At 35.7% G+C, this 14,197-nt stretch overlaps 1 protein-coding gene across 1 annotated transcript; it reads right to left on the reverse strand.

The window, feature by feature from the left end:
- Positions 1 to 8,479: 8,479 nt before the first annotated feature.
- Positions 8,480 to 10,911, reverse strand: LOC115994604. Its single transcript, XM_031118802.1, has 3 exons — positions 9,733 to 10,911; positions 8,612 to 9,622; positions 8,480 to 8,521 (listed from the first exon to the last, which is right to left on the reverse strand). The coding sequence occupies exons 1-3, from the start codon at positions 10,909 to 10,911 to the stop codon at positions 8,480 to 8,482; spliced, it is 2,232 nt and encodes a 743-aa protein (XP_030974662.1).
- Between the last annotated feature and the right edge of the window lie 3,286 nt (positions 10,912 to 14,197).

Genomic DNA, 14,197 nt, shown 5'->3' on the forward strand with positions numbered 1-14,197 from the left:
GCTTGTGGTTGTGGGCTCGTCCAGGTGAATTGAATCGGGGATGGGTTAGTGGGGGTATTATAGTCATTTTGAGTTGAAAGAGAGCCGTTGAGTTTGACTCGTTTAAGGCTGTGACTAGTAAAGCTCATTGTATTGAGATTATCCTAAATTCTAATCTTTGGTTTTATTTTAATATAGGATTATGTTAGAGACACAACTTTTGGCACAATTTTGTGCCACAACTCGCCACATGGTGAGTTGTGATTGGTAAGAGTGTGTTTTCGGGCCATATGAGGACACATTTTTATCAATTACAATTCACCATGTGGCAAGTTGTAACACAAAATTGTGCCAAAAATTGTATCCTAGCATAATTCTTTAATATGCGTACAAAATTGCAAAGAATCTTAAGTAAGCTTCTCACGTTCACATTAGGTTCTCTCTATTAATTATTATTATTATTATTTTAGGTAAATTCCACAAACCTACCTCGAGGTTTGTGATAATACCAGTAAGGTCCAGAACATTTCAAAACCCACCGATTTGGTCCTAAAAAGACAACTTTGCCCCTAAACATACAAACTCTCTATTCTCTCTCGTCTCTCTCACTCCCAAACCTCTCTCTGACCGAAAATACCCAACCCAAATCTCTGAATCCATAAGAACAGTACCAAAATCCCACTGAAGGTCCCCTGAATATGCTACAAAAAAGCACATAAAAATCACTCTTTCAAAACCCATTAATCCGCTTGTAAACCCCATTAAAATCTCTAGAAAAACCTAACAAAAATCCCCAAAAACCAGAAAAAATCCCAACCAAACACAACACAGAAAATCAATACAAAACCACCCAAGACCCCACTATAAACATCAGGAAAAAAAAAAAAAAAAAAAAAAACACCACGAGATTGGGGTCGTCATCCCTTGAAGAACACTAACGGTGTTTGGGCTGTTGTTGGCAAGATCCAGATCGAAGCACCATCATCACCGCGTGGGTTCCGATCTGAGAGGGACGAGAGTCCGTTAAATAGCATTGATGGCGTCAAACGACTCAAACCTACGGTGGGAATCAGGAAGTCCTTTGCTAGGTGGTGTTTCCGGTGACCAAAACTCATGGGTTTCACCGGTTAGAGAGAGAGTTCTAAGAAAGAGAACTCAGAGAAGAAAGTTGAGAGAGAGGGAGAGTAACGAGACAGGAGAGAGAAAGAAGAGATAATAAAAATTAGGGACAAAATGGTCTTTTAGGATGAAATTGGTAGGTTTTAAATTGTGTTGGACCTAGTTGGATATTATGTCAAACCTCAGGGTAGGTTTGTGGAATTTACCCTATTATTTTTTGAGAAATATAGGATCTCTCTATTTTGTTTTGAATATATAGGCAAAAGGATTTTTATTTATTTATTTTTAAGTTTGAGAATAGTAGGTATAAGCATAGTTTTAAAAATCAGATCAGTTAAAGAAGCAAAAAGAAAAATGATTTTCAATTATCTAGTTCGACTAGAGCCGAACCAAAAGTTCAATAAGTAACATCATAAATAATTTAATTAATAAATTTAAAAATTAAATAAATGTATAATATTAATAATTCATCATATTTAATCATATATATATATATATAAATATTTAAAAGAGTTTTCAACTATTCATAACTTATACTAAATAAGTATAAACAATAAATGAACATTACAAAAATGTTAACTATTTTATAACAATTTCCCCTTCATGATCCTTTACAGCAATCTTCACGCCTTCTTTTTATAAATTAGTCTGCTATTCTGATCTGTCACATGTTTACACAATTACGCTTCACGTATTACAAAGAACCTCACCCGGAAGAGTTCCGAATTCCATACATGTGGCAGCTAGTTTTATATCGATGGGATTATTCTTGCATCCCTCTTTCTTAAGTATTATTTTATAGAACTTTACTCAATCAAAGCCAATATCCAACTAATTCGCATTTGTTTTTGAGCTTCTTAACCTTATTTGAATAATTATCACCAAGGTCATTTCACATTGCAGATAAATTGAAGTTGCCTATTTTAATGAATTTTGTTATTGATTTTAGTTTTTTTTTTTTTTTTCTCCATTTGTCTGATATTTGGTTCCTATATTGATTTGTCCTTTCTGACCCTTGTCAAGGGCGAAAAAGTTTCTCCTCCCAGCAAATAAAATTTGTGTTGGATTGGGGGCTAAATCGAAACTCGACGATGGGCTTAAGGCACGGCCCAAAGGCTATCGGTGAAGATCCGAAGAACTAACTTTATTTTATGCCTTGGACTTAAATTGAGACTGACAAGAATGACCTATAAACAATTCCTATAGCAGACACATCAACATGAGCAAAAAGTATACTGTAAGAAATATCCCAGCAGTGAAATGTTTCTGTAGAACATAGCCTAGCGGTAAAATGAGATAGAACAGAATAAACCTCTAGTTGTTAGTTATTTCACAAATTAAGGAAAGAATCCACATTTTCAAACTCATCATCCATTGGCTCTGGAGGAGAGTCTTCTAACACAACAATGTGAGGAAAAAATTCTATAATGACAATTACATCATAACCTTCAATAGTAAATGAGTAAATGAATATTATGGGCTCCATTATAACAAGTAATGAGAAAAACTTAGTGTGGGATGAAGGGAGAAAGAGAGAGAGATCCCAGCTAGTGCAACAAGATCATTATGGTGCCAAGACATGGTCGTGAGTATAGTATAAGTAGTGAGTAAGAGTGTATAGTAAAGTTGTTGGGTGTATAGTAAAGTTGTTGGGACTTTCTGCTGGGGACAGATAAGTGTTTATGAGTAGAGGTATAAGGAGTGTTTGTGAGCTAGGAGTTGAAAGACTTAGTCTCTAAGCTTGAAACTAAGAACTCCAAACTTTGCCCAAGCTTAGAGAAGGTTTAGACATAGAAGTTAAAGAAGAAATCTTTCTATCAGTGTGTCCCTTTGTTTCTGTGGGTCCCCCCCTGAAGGATTAGTGGAGAGTTCCATTTATAATTGAGTTTGAAGGGGTAATTAGTAAATAATCTCTGCTAAATCTTCCTCAATCTTTAGAAAATCCTTAGAGAATGGTTCCTAAGATTTTGGCCAAGAGTAGTAAGCTCAGCTTTAAGATGTTATTGTTGTTTTGGGTAATAACAGTTAGAATTCTGGCCTAGCATTAAATGTTGATTTGGCCTTAGCTGATGGAATTAAAGCATGTATTAGGCTAATGATCTTGGTTTTGCTGCTGCTAGAATCAAAGTTTCCGAGGGTAGGTTGCATCACCCCAAGCCAAGTGTCAACCTTGGAGCCCTATGTTGGAAACTCTGCTGGGATCCCCTTGGTGCCCTCCAAACTACATTTCCCTAAGTTTCTCCATTTGGGTTCATATGTTTGGTCCATGAACCAAAAAGTATATGTTTTTAGCAAAATAATGAATTGACTTCATGTTGTTCCAGAAGCTTTCATGGCCTGGTTATGGTTGTCTTTGGTGCTTGATTGAATGAGTTGGAGAAGGAAGGAGATACAACTGGCTGAAACTTCCCAGCTTTTTGTCATGTCACCTCAACTTTAAGTCATATGAGAAATGATGAAATTTAGCTTGGCAAGGAAGGGTTTAACTCCTGCTGGACACGTGTCCCTTTTCTGATTTTGATTGGACAAGCTGGAACTGATGGTGATGGGCTCCAACTGTCAAGTAGTGCTGAAGTTTGACTGGACAGCTCACATGAGCCTCAAGTGCTTGGATTTGTATATGAGCTGGGCTAGCTCAGCCGGGATTTGAGCTTCCTTGGACTTGGTCATCCCTAAAAAATGAATGGTTTTGCCATGGGTAATATACATGAGCTTTTGTAGTTAGTTGATTATGGAAAGATAAGCATAGTTCCCATAAATTTTGTGAAAGAAATATTTTTGAGAGATAAGTAATTTATATTTCCCATGAGTTAGGGACCTTAGTATATATTTTGCCAAGAAATAGTTTTGGGTTTTGAGCATAATGTAATAGTTTTTGCCAAAATAATATTTGGACTTTTGTAAATAGGTGCCAAAGTATTATTGGACTTTATGAGTAGTTGCCAAAAATTATATTTGGGCTTTATAAAATAAGTACCAAAATAATATTTGGGCTTAGTAAAAATGGGTGCCAACATAGTATTTGGGCTATATAAAATAAGTGTCAAAATAGCATTTGGGTTTTGTAAAATAAGTGCCAAATAAGTATTTGGGCTTTGTAGGATTTCGTAAAAATATTGCCATATAGCAATGGACTTTAGAGGTGTCGTATCGTAACAGGCTTTTAGAGTGTCGTGTCGTAACAGGCTTTTAGAGTGCCGTGTCGTAACAGGTTTTAGAGGTGCCATATCGTAACGGGCTTTTAGATGCTATATCGTAACGGGCTTTTAGATGCTATGTCGTAACAGGCTTTAGAGGTGTCGTATCGTAACAAGCTTTAAAGGTTCTGTATCGTAACGGGCTTTTAAAGTGCCGTATCGTAACGGGCTTTCAAAGTGCCGTATCGTAACGGGTTTTAAAGGTACCGTTTTGTAATGGGCTTTTAGAGTGCCGTATTGTAACGGACTTTAGAGGTGCCGTATTGTAACGGGATTTTAGAGTACCGTATCGTAATGGGCTTTTAGAGGTGCCATATCATAACGGGCTTTGTAAGAAGGTTTTGTCGGGCTTTTTGGGTTTTGTCCACAAGGTAAATGGCTTTGGGCTTTTTTTTGTGGAGGTAGTGTAGTTTTGTGGCCCAATTTGGTAGTAACGTGATAAGTATTTTTGTGGAAAAACCCAAGTTCAATAATATGTAGGGTATAATGGGTAGTATTTGTGAGAAGGTCCAGGGTAATTTATGGGGCTTATATAGGAATATTTGTGGGAGCCCAATAACATGGAGGATATTTGAGTAATATGTGGGAAATATTCATGTGGGCTAAAATAGCTTATGAGCTTATGTGGGCATTTTTGTGAGTGGGCTAATAAAATTAAGGCTCAAAAATTTGTACCTCAACATCCCCTTTCTTCAATGGATTCTAACTTCAATTCAAGAGCCATTAGTTTGTTTGTTTATCTCCAATTGATCCAGCTTTTGAAGTATGTATTTGATACATCTTATGAATAAGACTCTTAATCAATCATAGCTAATCTATAAAAATAAAAAAAATAAAAAATTACTTCAATATCTGTGTTTCTTTTTAGGGTAAACTACATCTTTGGTCCCTATCCTTTATACTATATTTCAATTTGATCTCTAACTTTTCAATTGTGTCAATTTAGTCTCTAACCTTTCAGTATAGTGTCAATTTAGTCATTTCTCTTATCTCTTGGATGAAAATTACTGATATGACAAATTGCCAAAAAAAAAAAAAAAACTAGCTTATTGCCATATCAACAGAAATTAATTTTTTATTTTGGCCGTTAGCTATTTTAGCAATTTCCGTAAAAAAGATAACAGCATGGATTAAATTAATACGATATTGAAAGGTTAATGACCAAATTGACACAATTGAAACGTTAAAGACAAAATTGAAATATGATATAAAAGATAGAGATCAAATGCGTAGTTTACCTTTCTTTCTATTTGATGTGTTGTGTGAATGCATGCATGCATACGTCTGTAATATCAAATTTTTATTAAGCTGCTACTTCTTTCCTACCTTATGCTACTTTTTTTGGTTTTATGAGAAAAACACAATTCATGGCATGCACAATTCCATTTTTGTACCATAATTTTATGAGAAAAAAACTCTGTGATCGCAACCTCCACTCCAGTTAGGAGTCCGATCTTGTTAAGGGTGTGTTTTTTTACTAGGAACCTATATGTGAGGTCTAGGTCATGTTGTGCTTTAGGTTGAAGGGAGTCTCATTTCGTTAAGAGACTCAGGGGTCGTTTGATAATGTTATTCTAGTAACGTTGTTTGTATTTTTTAGAAATACGTTTGGATGAAAAAGTGTGTGAAAATACGTGTAATGTTGTTTAAACACTAAAAACTGTTGCTCAAAATGCCCTACCAAACGGCCCCTCAGTTTGGTTCAACTTGAGACCAAAGATGGGTCCCACCTCGATGAAAACTAGGTTGTTTACACATGCGGTTGGTTTTCCTTTGTTTAGAGAAGGTGTGAGCGAGAGTGAGAGAAATCAAAGTAAATATATATATATATATATAGGGAAAAATGCTCATACACCCCTTAAACTTTTAACTACTGGCCAAAAGACCCCCTTAACTTTTTTATTGGCCAATTTACTCCTTAAACTATTCACAACTGCCAAATTAATACTTCAGCTAGTCACATGTTAAAACACTAACGGAATAAACACATGCCACTCACGTGGCTTTTAAATACAAACTGAAAAAAACTCAAACATCCAAAACCCAACGGAAGAGAAGAGAACTAGGTCCAGGTCCAGCAGAGAGAGAGAGAGAGAGAGAGAGACTGCACGCCGTTCATAGCCACTGTCAAGCTTCTCTCCGCCATCTCGCTGCCCTTGTCCCGGCGGCTCCTTGGTGGTTCCGTCGCACTGTTCAATCTGGGTATGTCTTTTTTTTTTTTTTTCTTCTTCTTACGTCTTGCTATTTAAATCTTCTAAGAACTTTTATTATTTTTTTAATCTCCATGTGCGAATTTTTATTGTAGAAATTCTTGTTTTGGTTTAATTTCTGGGTTGGGTTTCTATGAAATTCTTGGTTTTTTACTTTCTCCATGTGCCTTTCACCAACTGTTGCATTTGAGTATGCCATAGAGCTGTTTGATTAAATGCCTGAGAGAGATATGGCTACTACTAAGGGGGTCTGGTTGCTTGGTTATCCAATTTTCCAAATATGCTGGCCTTCCAAGTTTCCCTTGCAACCCATTTGCAACAAAAACATATCAAACACGATAATTGGTTCTGTAATGATCCAGAACCAATTATTGTATTTGGAATCAAGCACCTCCTTACTTGAGTTAACCTTGGGTTTGTACTTCCACATAAAGGTTGTCACAGATGTTTACTATCTTATTTCTGCTTAGGTTACTTAGGCCATTAAGTTCTGTATAATTGGATAGGCATAAGCAAAGAATGTAAATTTATATGTTCTTAAAAGATGTTTCATATAGACTTAGTCCGGTGTTTTGGTAGCAATTTTATGCACATCATTTTATTTAAGGCCAAGCCTCCTTTATTAGATCATCTTTTGGTCAACAATCTTTTGGACTATGCAGCTGCTACTTGGTTTCCTTTGTGCGTGCCTGTATGTGTTACATGTTTTCATTAAGAATGTAGCAAATGATGGCTATAATTATGGATTTGTCTGCTATTACTTAAGCAAATCATGTTGATAATGGTGCTAGACATTTTAACCTTTTAATCTATAACCTTATCTATAACCTTTTAATCAATTATGTTTAGTATATTGCCAATATAATGGTGCTAGACATTTGTCCCATGTGTGATAATAGTTTATCAATTTGATGATTCTACTAACTTATTTGGAATCAAGGCCTTGTTACTAACCTAATTGGAATCAAGACTACTAAAAGCTTGTCTGTTTATATAGCACTTCAATTATTATTTCTTAATTTTCTCCTTCTTCATGTAGAAATCAACCCTAAATATTTCCCTTATTTGTTTTAGCAAATCAGAGAATGTAATTTACAAGCTCAAAGAGATGGGAAAGATTGGGGAGAAAGATATATTGCTGATCTGCGATTACTTCAGTAAGCTTGATCGCAACAACTTTGGGAAGATAACACTACCAGATCTTTAGGAACCTTGTGACTGCAAGAAATATGAAATCTGTTTCTATTCTTTAGATGGAAGAAATGTATAGTTACATTTTTTTTTCTTCTTCCATTGATACTTGTAAAGGTTTCAAGTCATATAGGAGCAATGAAAAATAGAAGCCAATGTGATATGTCCCCCTTCTGTTATAGGTTCTCTTACAGCCATTAAATTGAGAGGCTGCTATGGAGGGTTTGAGTTGTATGATGTAGATTTGACACTGTAATAATTCAAGTAGTCAACAAGGAAAGTAAACAATCTTGGGATGATCTTACTTCTTCTCTTTATTTTGATTCAAGTTGTATGAGTGATTTGGTTGATGCATACTTCTTCTCTTTATGCAATAACCACCAAAAATGAATGTGTCCCAATATGCCATGAATTGAACTTTATGCAATAACTCTAAGAAAATAAATAAATAATTACACTTTTCCAGCAATATTGAAAAACAAAAGTATACTGGCTCCATCAGTATTCTTAAAAGGATCTCAATATGTCATGAATTGAAATATCAAATAAGTGTTTACAAATGGTATATTGTTTGCCAAAAAAATAACACTCAATGAATCAATAATTACACTTTCCAAGCAATATTGAAAAACAAAAGTATACTGGCTCCATCAGTATTTTTAGAAGGCTGTGTATCACTAAACAAATTATTGAACTAAAAAATTATTTATTTTCTTGCTGCCACTAAACCTTAGCCTTTCCCTTATCCTTCTTGCTTCCACTAGTGTTGTCCTTTGTACGACTTTAACTTGACTGTTGAGTACCTATATTTGATTGCTGAGTACCCTATAAAAAGCCAAAAAAGTTGGAAAAGTTTAACAAAGTAGTACTTGAAATTTGGATGAAAAGTTCAACAAAGTAGTACTTGAAATTTACCAATAATTTTTTACTCCCTTTAGCTCCAGATGTAGATGATTGTCCTAATTGCCCTTTCTTTTTCTTTTTATAAGCCTTCTTGTTGGGGTTATCAGGAGCTTTACAAGTTCTTTGATTATGGCCCCACTGGAAACAATTCTCACATTTCATGGCAGTTCCTTTCTTGCTCACCCTAAATGCATTAATAGGTTCTCCTGCCTCCCTCTTTCTTACCTTCTTACGCTTGCCTACTTTCTTTGTAAATTTTGGGGGCTTGATTGGGTCATAGGGTGTTTTTGGCCATTGTTCATGGCTTGGAAGTGGGCTTACCATCCATTGGTAACAACTTAGGAATGTCTCCTTAGTGTAAGCAATGTCTACATAAGTCTCAAGTTGCTCTCCATGCTCAATTATTGCGGCAGCAGCAGCATGAAAACATGGGATTCCACTCAATCCCCATCTCCCACAACCACAAGTCCTCTCATTCAAGTCCACCACATATCTTCCACCATAAATATACTCCACCTCATATTTGGACTCTCCATTCCAACGAGAAATGCAATGTCCAACCTCGCTTTTTATTCTCTCAAGCTTCTTATAGATTCTTGGACAAACCCTCCCTTCATACCTTCTCATATGATCTCTTTTGGTTTGCAACCTTTGCATCAACATCACTCTTATGATCTCCATCATTGTCAACACTGGTTTATCCCTAGCCTCCAAAATCCAAGCATTGAAAGACTCTGCTATATTGTTTACTAGAGTGTCACTCTTGCTTCTTGGATTAAAAGCATGTCTGCTCCATGTTCTCACATCTAACTTCACAAGCCACTCATATGCCTTCGCATCTAGCTTCTTCAACTCATCCATGTGGAAGTCAAAAGAATTCGTTGTTGCTGCCCTAGCAGCACTCCACATTGCATCTTTGAGTACCTTCCCAGGAAAATCCTTCTTGAAATTTGCATGTAAATGCCTAACACAAAATCTGTGCTCTGCATTAGGCATCAAATCTTTAAAGGTCTCTACTAATCCCTGCCATAAAAAATACGCAAATATACATTAGTAATTCAAATTCAGGTTATAGATCATGATATTTTTAAAAAATAAATAAATAATTCACATGCACATTAATTGTTTCTTGCCTTCTGTCGGTTTGAGATAAAGACCCATCCATTCTCATCCACGTGTCCAATGTCATCCAACAGGCATTGTAGAAACCAGGTCCAAGAGCTTTTATTCTCAATTTCAACAATAGCAAAAGCGTTTAGGAAGATATTATCATTCCCATCCTTTCCAACAGCAACCAGCAACTGTCCACCTGTTGTCCCCTTCAAATGACAACCATCTATCCCAATAAGTGGTCTACAACCTGCTAAAAATCCCCTTTTGCAAGCATCAAGACAAATATACATTCTCTCAAACACATCATTCGCAGTTTGTATCTTCACTGTGCTACCCACATTCCACTTCCTAATAGCAGTTGCATAGTCCCAAAGTCTCTCATACTGCTTCTCCTTAGCACCATGTATCATCTTGAATGCCATTCTCTTAGCCTTATAACATTGGTCCAAAGTCACATCAACTTCATGGTCCCTAAACACTGCACCCTTCAATGCATTTGCTGTCCAAGTATGATCATCTCTAAAGAATGGCAAATATTTATTGGCTAGCCACCTTGAAGAAATCTTACTATTCTTATGATCCTTGCCACATGTATGAATGCTTTTAAAACTTTTGATTTGAAAGGCATCTCCCATTTGTGTTTGGGATGCATGTATCTTCCAACCACATTTTTTTTTACATACAGCTGTCACTCTCCACTTATCATTGTGCTTATACTCAAAATCATGTTTTTCTTTAATACACCACTCCTTTAGTGCCTCCTTGAAGACGACATGTGATGCAAATTTTTGATCCTTCACTAGCTGTACATTCTCCATGCCAATGCGCTGGTTAAACTCAGGGAACCTAGGCCTTGAATTCCCTTCATCATCAGATGACCCTTCTGCACTCCTTAACTCATCACTATCCCCATGATCTGAATCTCCTTCACCATTCCAAACTCCCTCAAGCTGCTTGCCTCCAATTGCTCTATTGATTCCATCATCCTCCATACCAAAATCTTCAATTATATCATCATCAGATTCAGAAAAATCACTCAAATTGTAATCTTCATCATCCTCGTCATCCTCCACATCAATTGGAACATTAACAATTTCAGATTGGCCATCAGCCTCAATAGAATCATATTGGGATTGAGGAGCTTGTACATTTGGCATAGAAGGTGAATTTCCAGGGAGTGACAGTGGACATTCATCCATGGCTACAATACAAAATTAACAAGAACATTAATAGAAGAGCTGGAGAAAACATAATTAAAAAAAAAAAAAAAAACAATATAGAGAATAGTGAGAAAAAAAATATAACAATTTGCTCATGCACATGTGCATGATTGCTGCTAGTTCAATTCACATAATTCAAAATATTACAACATGCTGGCTTAGTCAGTAGACCATATGGCTGGAATCATTACACCGAGACCCAGTATCTTTAACACTAACCAAAAGCCATATCTTTAACAGTAAACTATATATTACATATTAATATTACTTAGCTGCACCCAGTATCTTTAGGGGAAAAAAAAAAGATGCACCCAGCAACAGTAGAAAAATGTAAAAATTAATAATATTCTTTTTAATGGATCCATATTCCAAAGTATTTAGAAACCTTAAATCAGTTGAGTTACAAAGACATTCGGCGATCAAATTCCCTCTATCCCAACTAATGAATTATCATAAAAAATAAACTTATTTGGATCAAACTAGGTAAAATCTTTAGTGACTTAATGCAAATTTTGAAACTATGTTTATGATTTTTCAGTATCAACTGCTTCGTCATTGCAAATTTTGCATAAGATGGTTGTTAAGACATTAAGACCGTAAGGCTTACTTACAAAGTGACCTTGCCTGAACATATGGAAAAACTACATTATCTTCTCATAATAAAAAAGAAAAGTGCTACACTAATTCTATAGTGTAATTAGACATGGCAAGTTTGGACCAAACTGGAACACACTAAAAATACCAAGGGATTCATAAACAGGATTTTGGATGTTCATGATCAATCCTTATGTAGCTCTGCATTATTTCTTGGATGGATACAAGGCATATTTGCAAGTGACAAAATTAATGAAATTTCTCTAATTGAAGATTTAGTTATTGGCTTCTGGATCATTATAGAACCAATTATTGTGTTTGATATTTTTTTGTAGCAAATGGGTTGCAAGGGAAACTTGGAAGGGTAGCATATTTGGAAAATTGGATAACCAAGCAACCAAACCCCCTTAGCAGTAGCCATATCTCTCTCAGGCATTTAATCAAACAGCTCTATGGCATACTTAAATGCAACAGTTGGTGAAAGGCACATGGAGAAAGTAAAAAACCAAGAATTTCATAGAGACCCAACCCATAAATTAAACCAAAACAAGAATTTCTACAATAAAAATTCGCACATGGAGATTAAAAAAAAACAAAAGTTCTTAGAAGATTTAAATAGCAAGACGTAAGAAGAAGAAAAAAAAAAAAAAAGACATACCCAGATTGAACAGTGCGGCGGAACCACCAAGGCGCCGCCGGGACAAGGGCAGTGAGACGGTGGAGAGAAGCTTGGCAGTGGCTATGAACGGCATGCAGTCTTTCTCTCTCTCTCTCTCTCTGCCGGACCTGGACCTGGTTCTCTTCTCTTCCGTTGGATTTTGGATGTTTGGGTTTTTTTCAGTTTGTATTTAAAAGCCACATGAGTGGCATGTGTTTATTCCGTTAGTATTTTAACGTGTGACTAACTGAAGTATTAATTTGGCAGTTGTGAATAGTTTAAGGAGTAAATTGGCCAATAAAAAAGTTAAGGGGGTCTTTTGGCCAGTAGTTAAAAGTTTAAGGGGTGTATGGGCATTTTTCCCATATATATATATATATATATATTAAGAAAGATGATGTGGCCCTTAAGTCAAAGTGTCTAACTATGGATAAAGTATCCAACGGCTAAAATTCAAGATCCAGGTGCAGCTAGTTGTCATCCGTGGATAACACAATATCCAACGATTGAAATCACTTAGATCAAGAAATCATAAATAATACTCCAATATTCACTTAATTTTATCACAATCCTAAAAGCATCTCCAATCAACTCTTTAAAGCCAATTTTGGAGAATAAACACACAAAAAACACCCTTCAACAGCCTCTCCAACTCCAAATTTTTTTTTAGAGTTGCTACAATAGCTCTCTTGACATGGAGAGTACTGTAGCGACTCCATATCAATATTCTTTTTTAAAAAAAAATACCCAGCTCAATAACAAATTATTCTTTCTCTCTCATCCTTTGTTTCTCTCTCTCTCTCTCTCTCTCTCTCTCTCTCTCTCTCTCTCGCGTTTTTGTCTCTCAAATGTCTCTAAACAAAGACAAATAATCAAAACACAATCTAGTTCTCATAAAACAAATTGTAATAACAAAGTGAATCAGAACAAGAAAAGAAGGAAGAAAATAAAAGAAAAAGAGAGAGAGAGACATAAGCTGATTTGACCCAACCAGGTTCGCATGCACTTGGTGGTGAGGAGGAGGACCAGTGGCGGTGAGTGGATGATCTTCACCGGCCTTCGCAACGGCGACCTCTCTCTCTCTTGGCGATTTCTATGGGGGGCAATTTCTCTGATTTTTTTTTCTCTCTGTTTAACGATAATGAAACAAAAAAGGAATAGGGTGGAGAAAAAAAGGAAATCGTGTGGTGTGTGCCTGTGTGGTGGAATTGTTTTTAATGATAATATGTATGTTAAGTTTTATTAAGGAAATTAATTATAATTTAATGAATAATAAAAAATAAAAGGAATTGGTCTAATCCATGTGGTATGTGGTGGACATTTTTTAATGAAAAGTATGGTAAGGTTTTTTTTTTTTAAGTAGTTAATTATAAGTTAATGAATAATAGGAAAAAAAATGATTGATCTAAACATTTGGTGGACTTTTTTTTTTTTTTTAATGATAAGTTGTTTTTAAAGAAATTAATTATAAGTTAATGAATAATTAAAAATAAAAACCCCTTAAGAAACATTACCATTTGAGAAATATGATTATTGAAAATTTTGAAAAAGTTATTGTAGTTGCACGATTTTCCTGGTCAAAATCCTACCGATCAGGCCTTGGCCCAAGGCGCAACACACAATGAATCTTTGTAGAGAATGGGTCAAAGAACTTAGCCTCAGTGAACTTAGTCGGTTTAATGCATGGACAATGTTATTGCAGAAACAAAAAACACAAGAATGGATGTCTAACAGAAGATTCTATTTCCTCGGCATAGATCATACATTTTTGTTTTCGTTCCTCTCTTTGAGGGACTCCACTACATTATATAGGTCTCTCAGTCTTATTTGAACCTTACACTTGTTAATCATCCAAGCCCCCACTTGAGTACCTGTCCTATCAGACACCCTTATCACTCCTTTGTGAGTTGCAGTGGCCAAGGTAGCATTGTTCAGGGGTCTTTTCCTCATTAATGCGACCAAGAGAGTGGTTGTGACACATTTAATGTGGTGGTGGCAGCTTTACATGAGATA

The sequence above is a fragment of the Quercus lobata genome, chromosome 6 (assembly GCF_001633185.2).
Source record: "Quercus lobata isolate SW786 chromosome 6, ValleyOak3.0 Primary Assembly, whole genome shotgun sequence".
Lineage (NCBI taxonomy): Eukaryota > Viridiplantae > Streptophyta > Magnoliopsida > Fagales > Fagaceae > Quercus > Quercus lobata.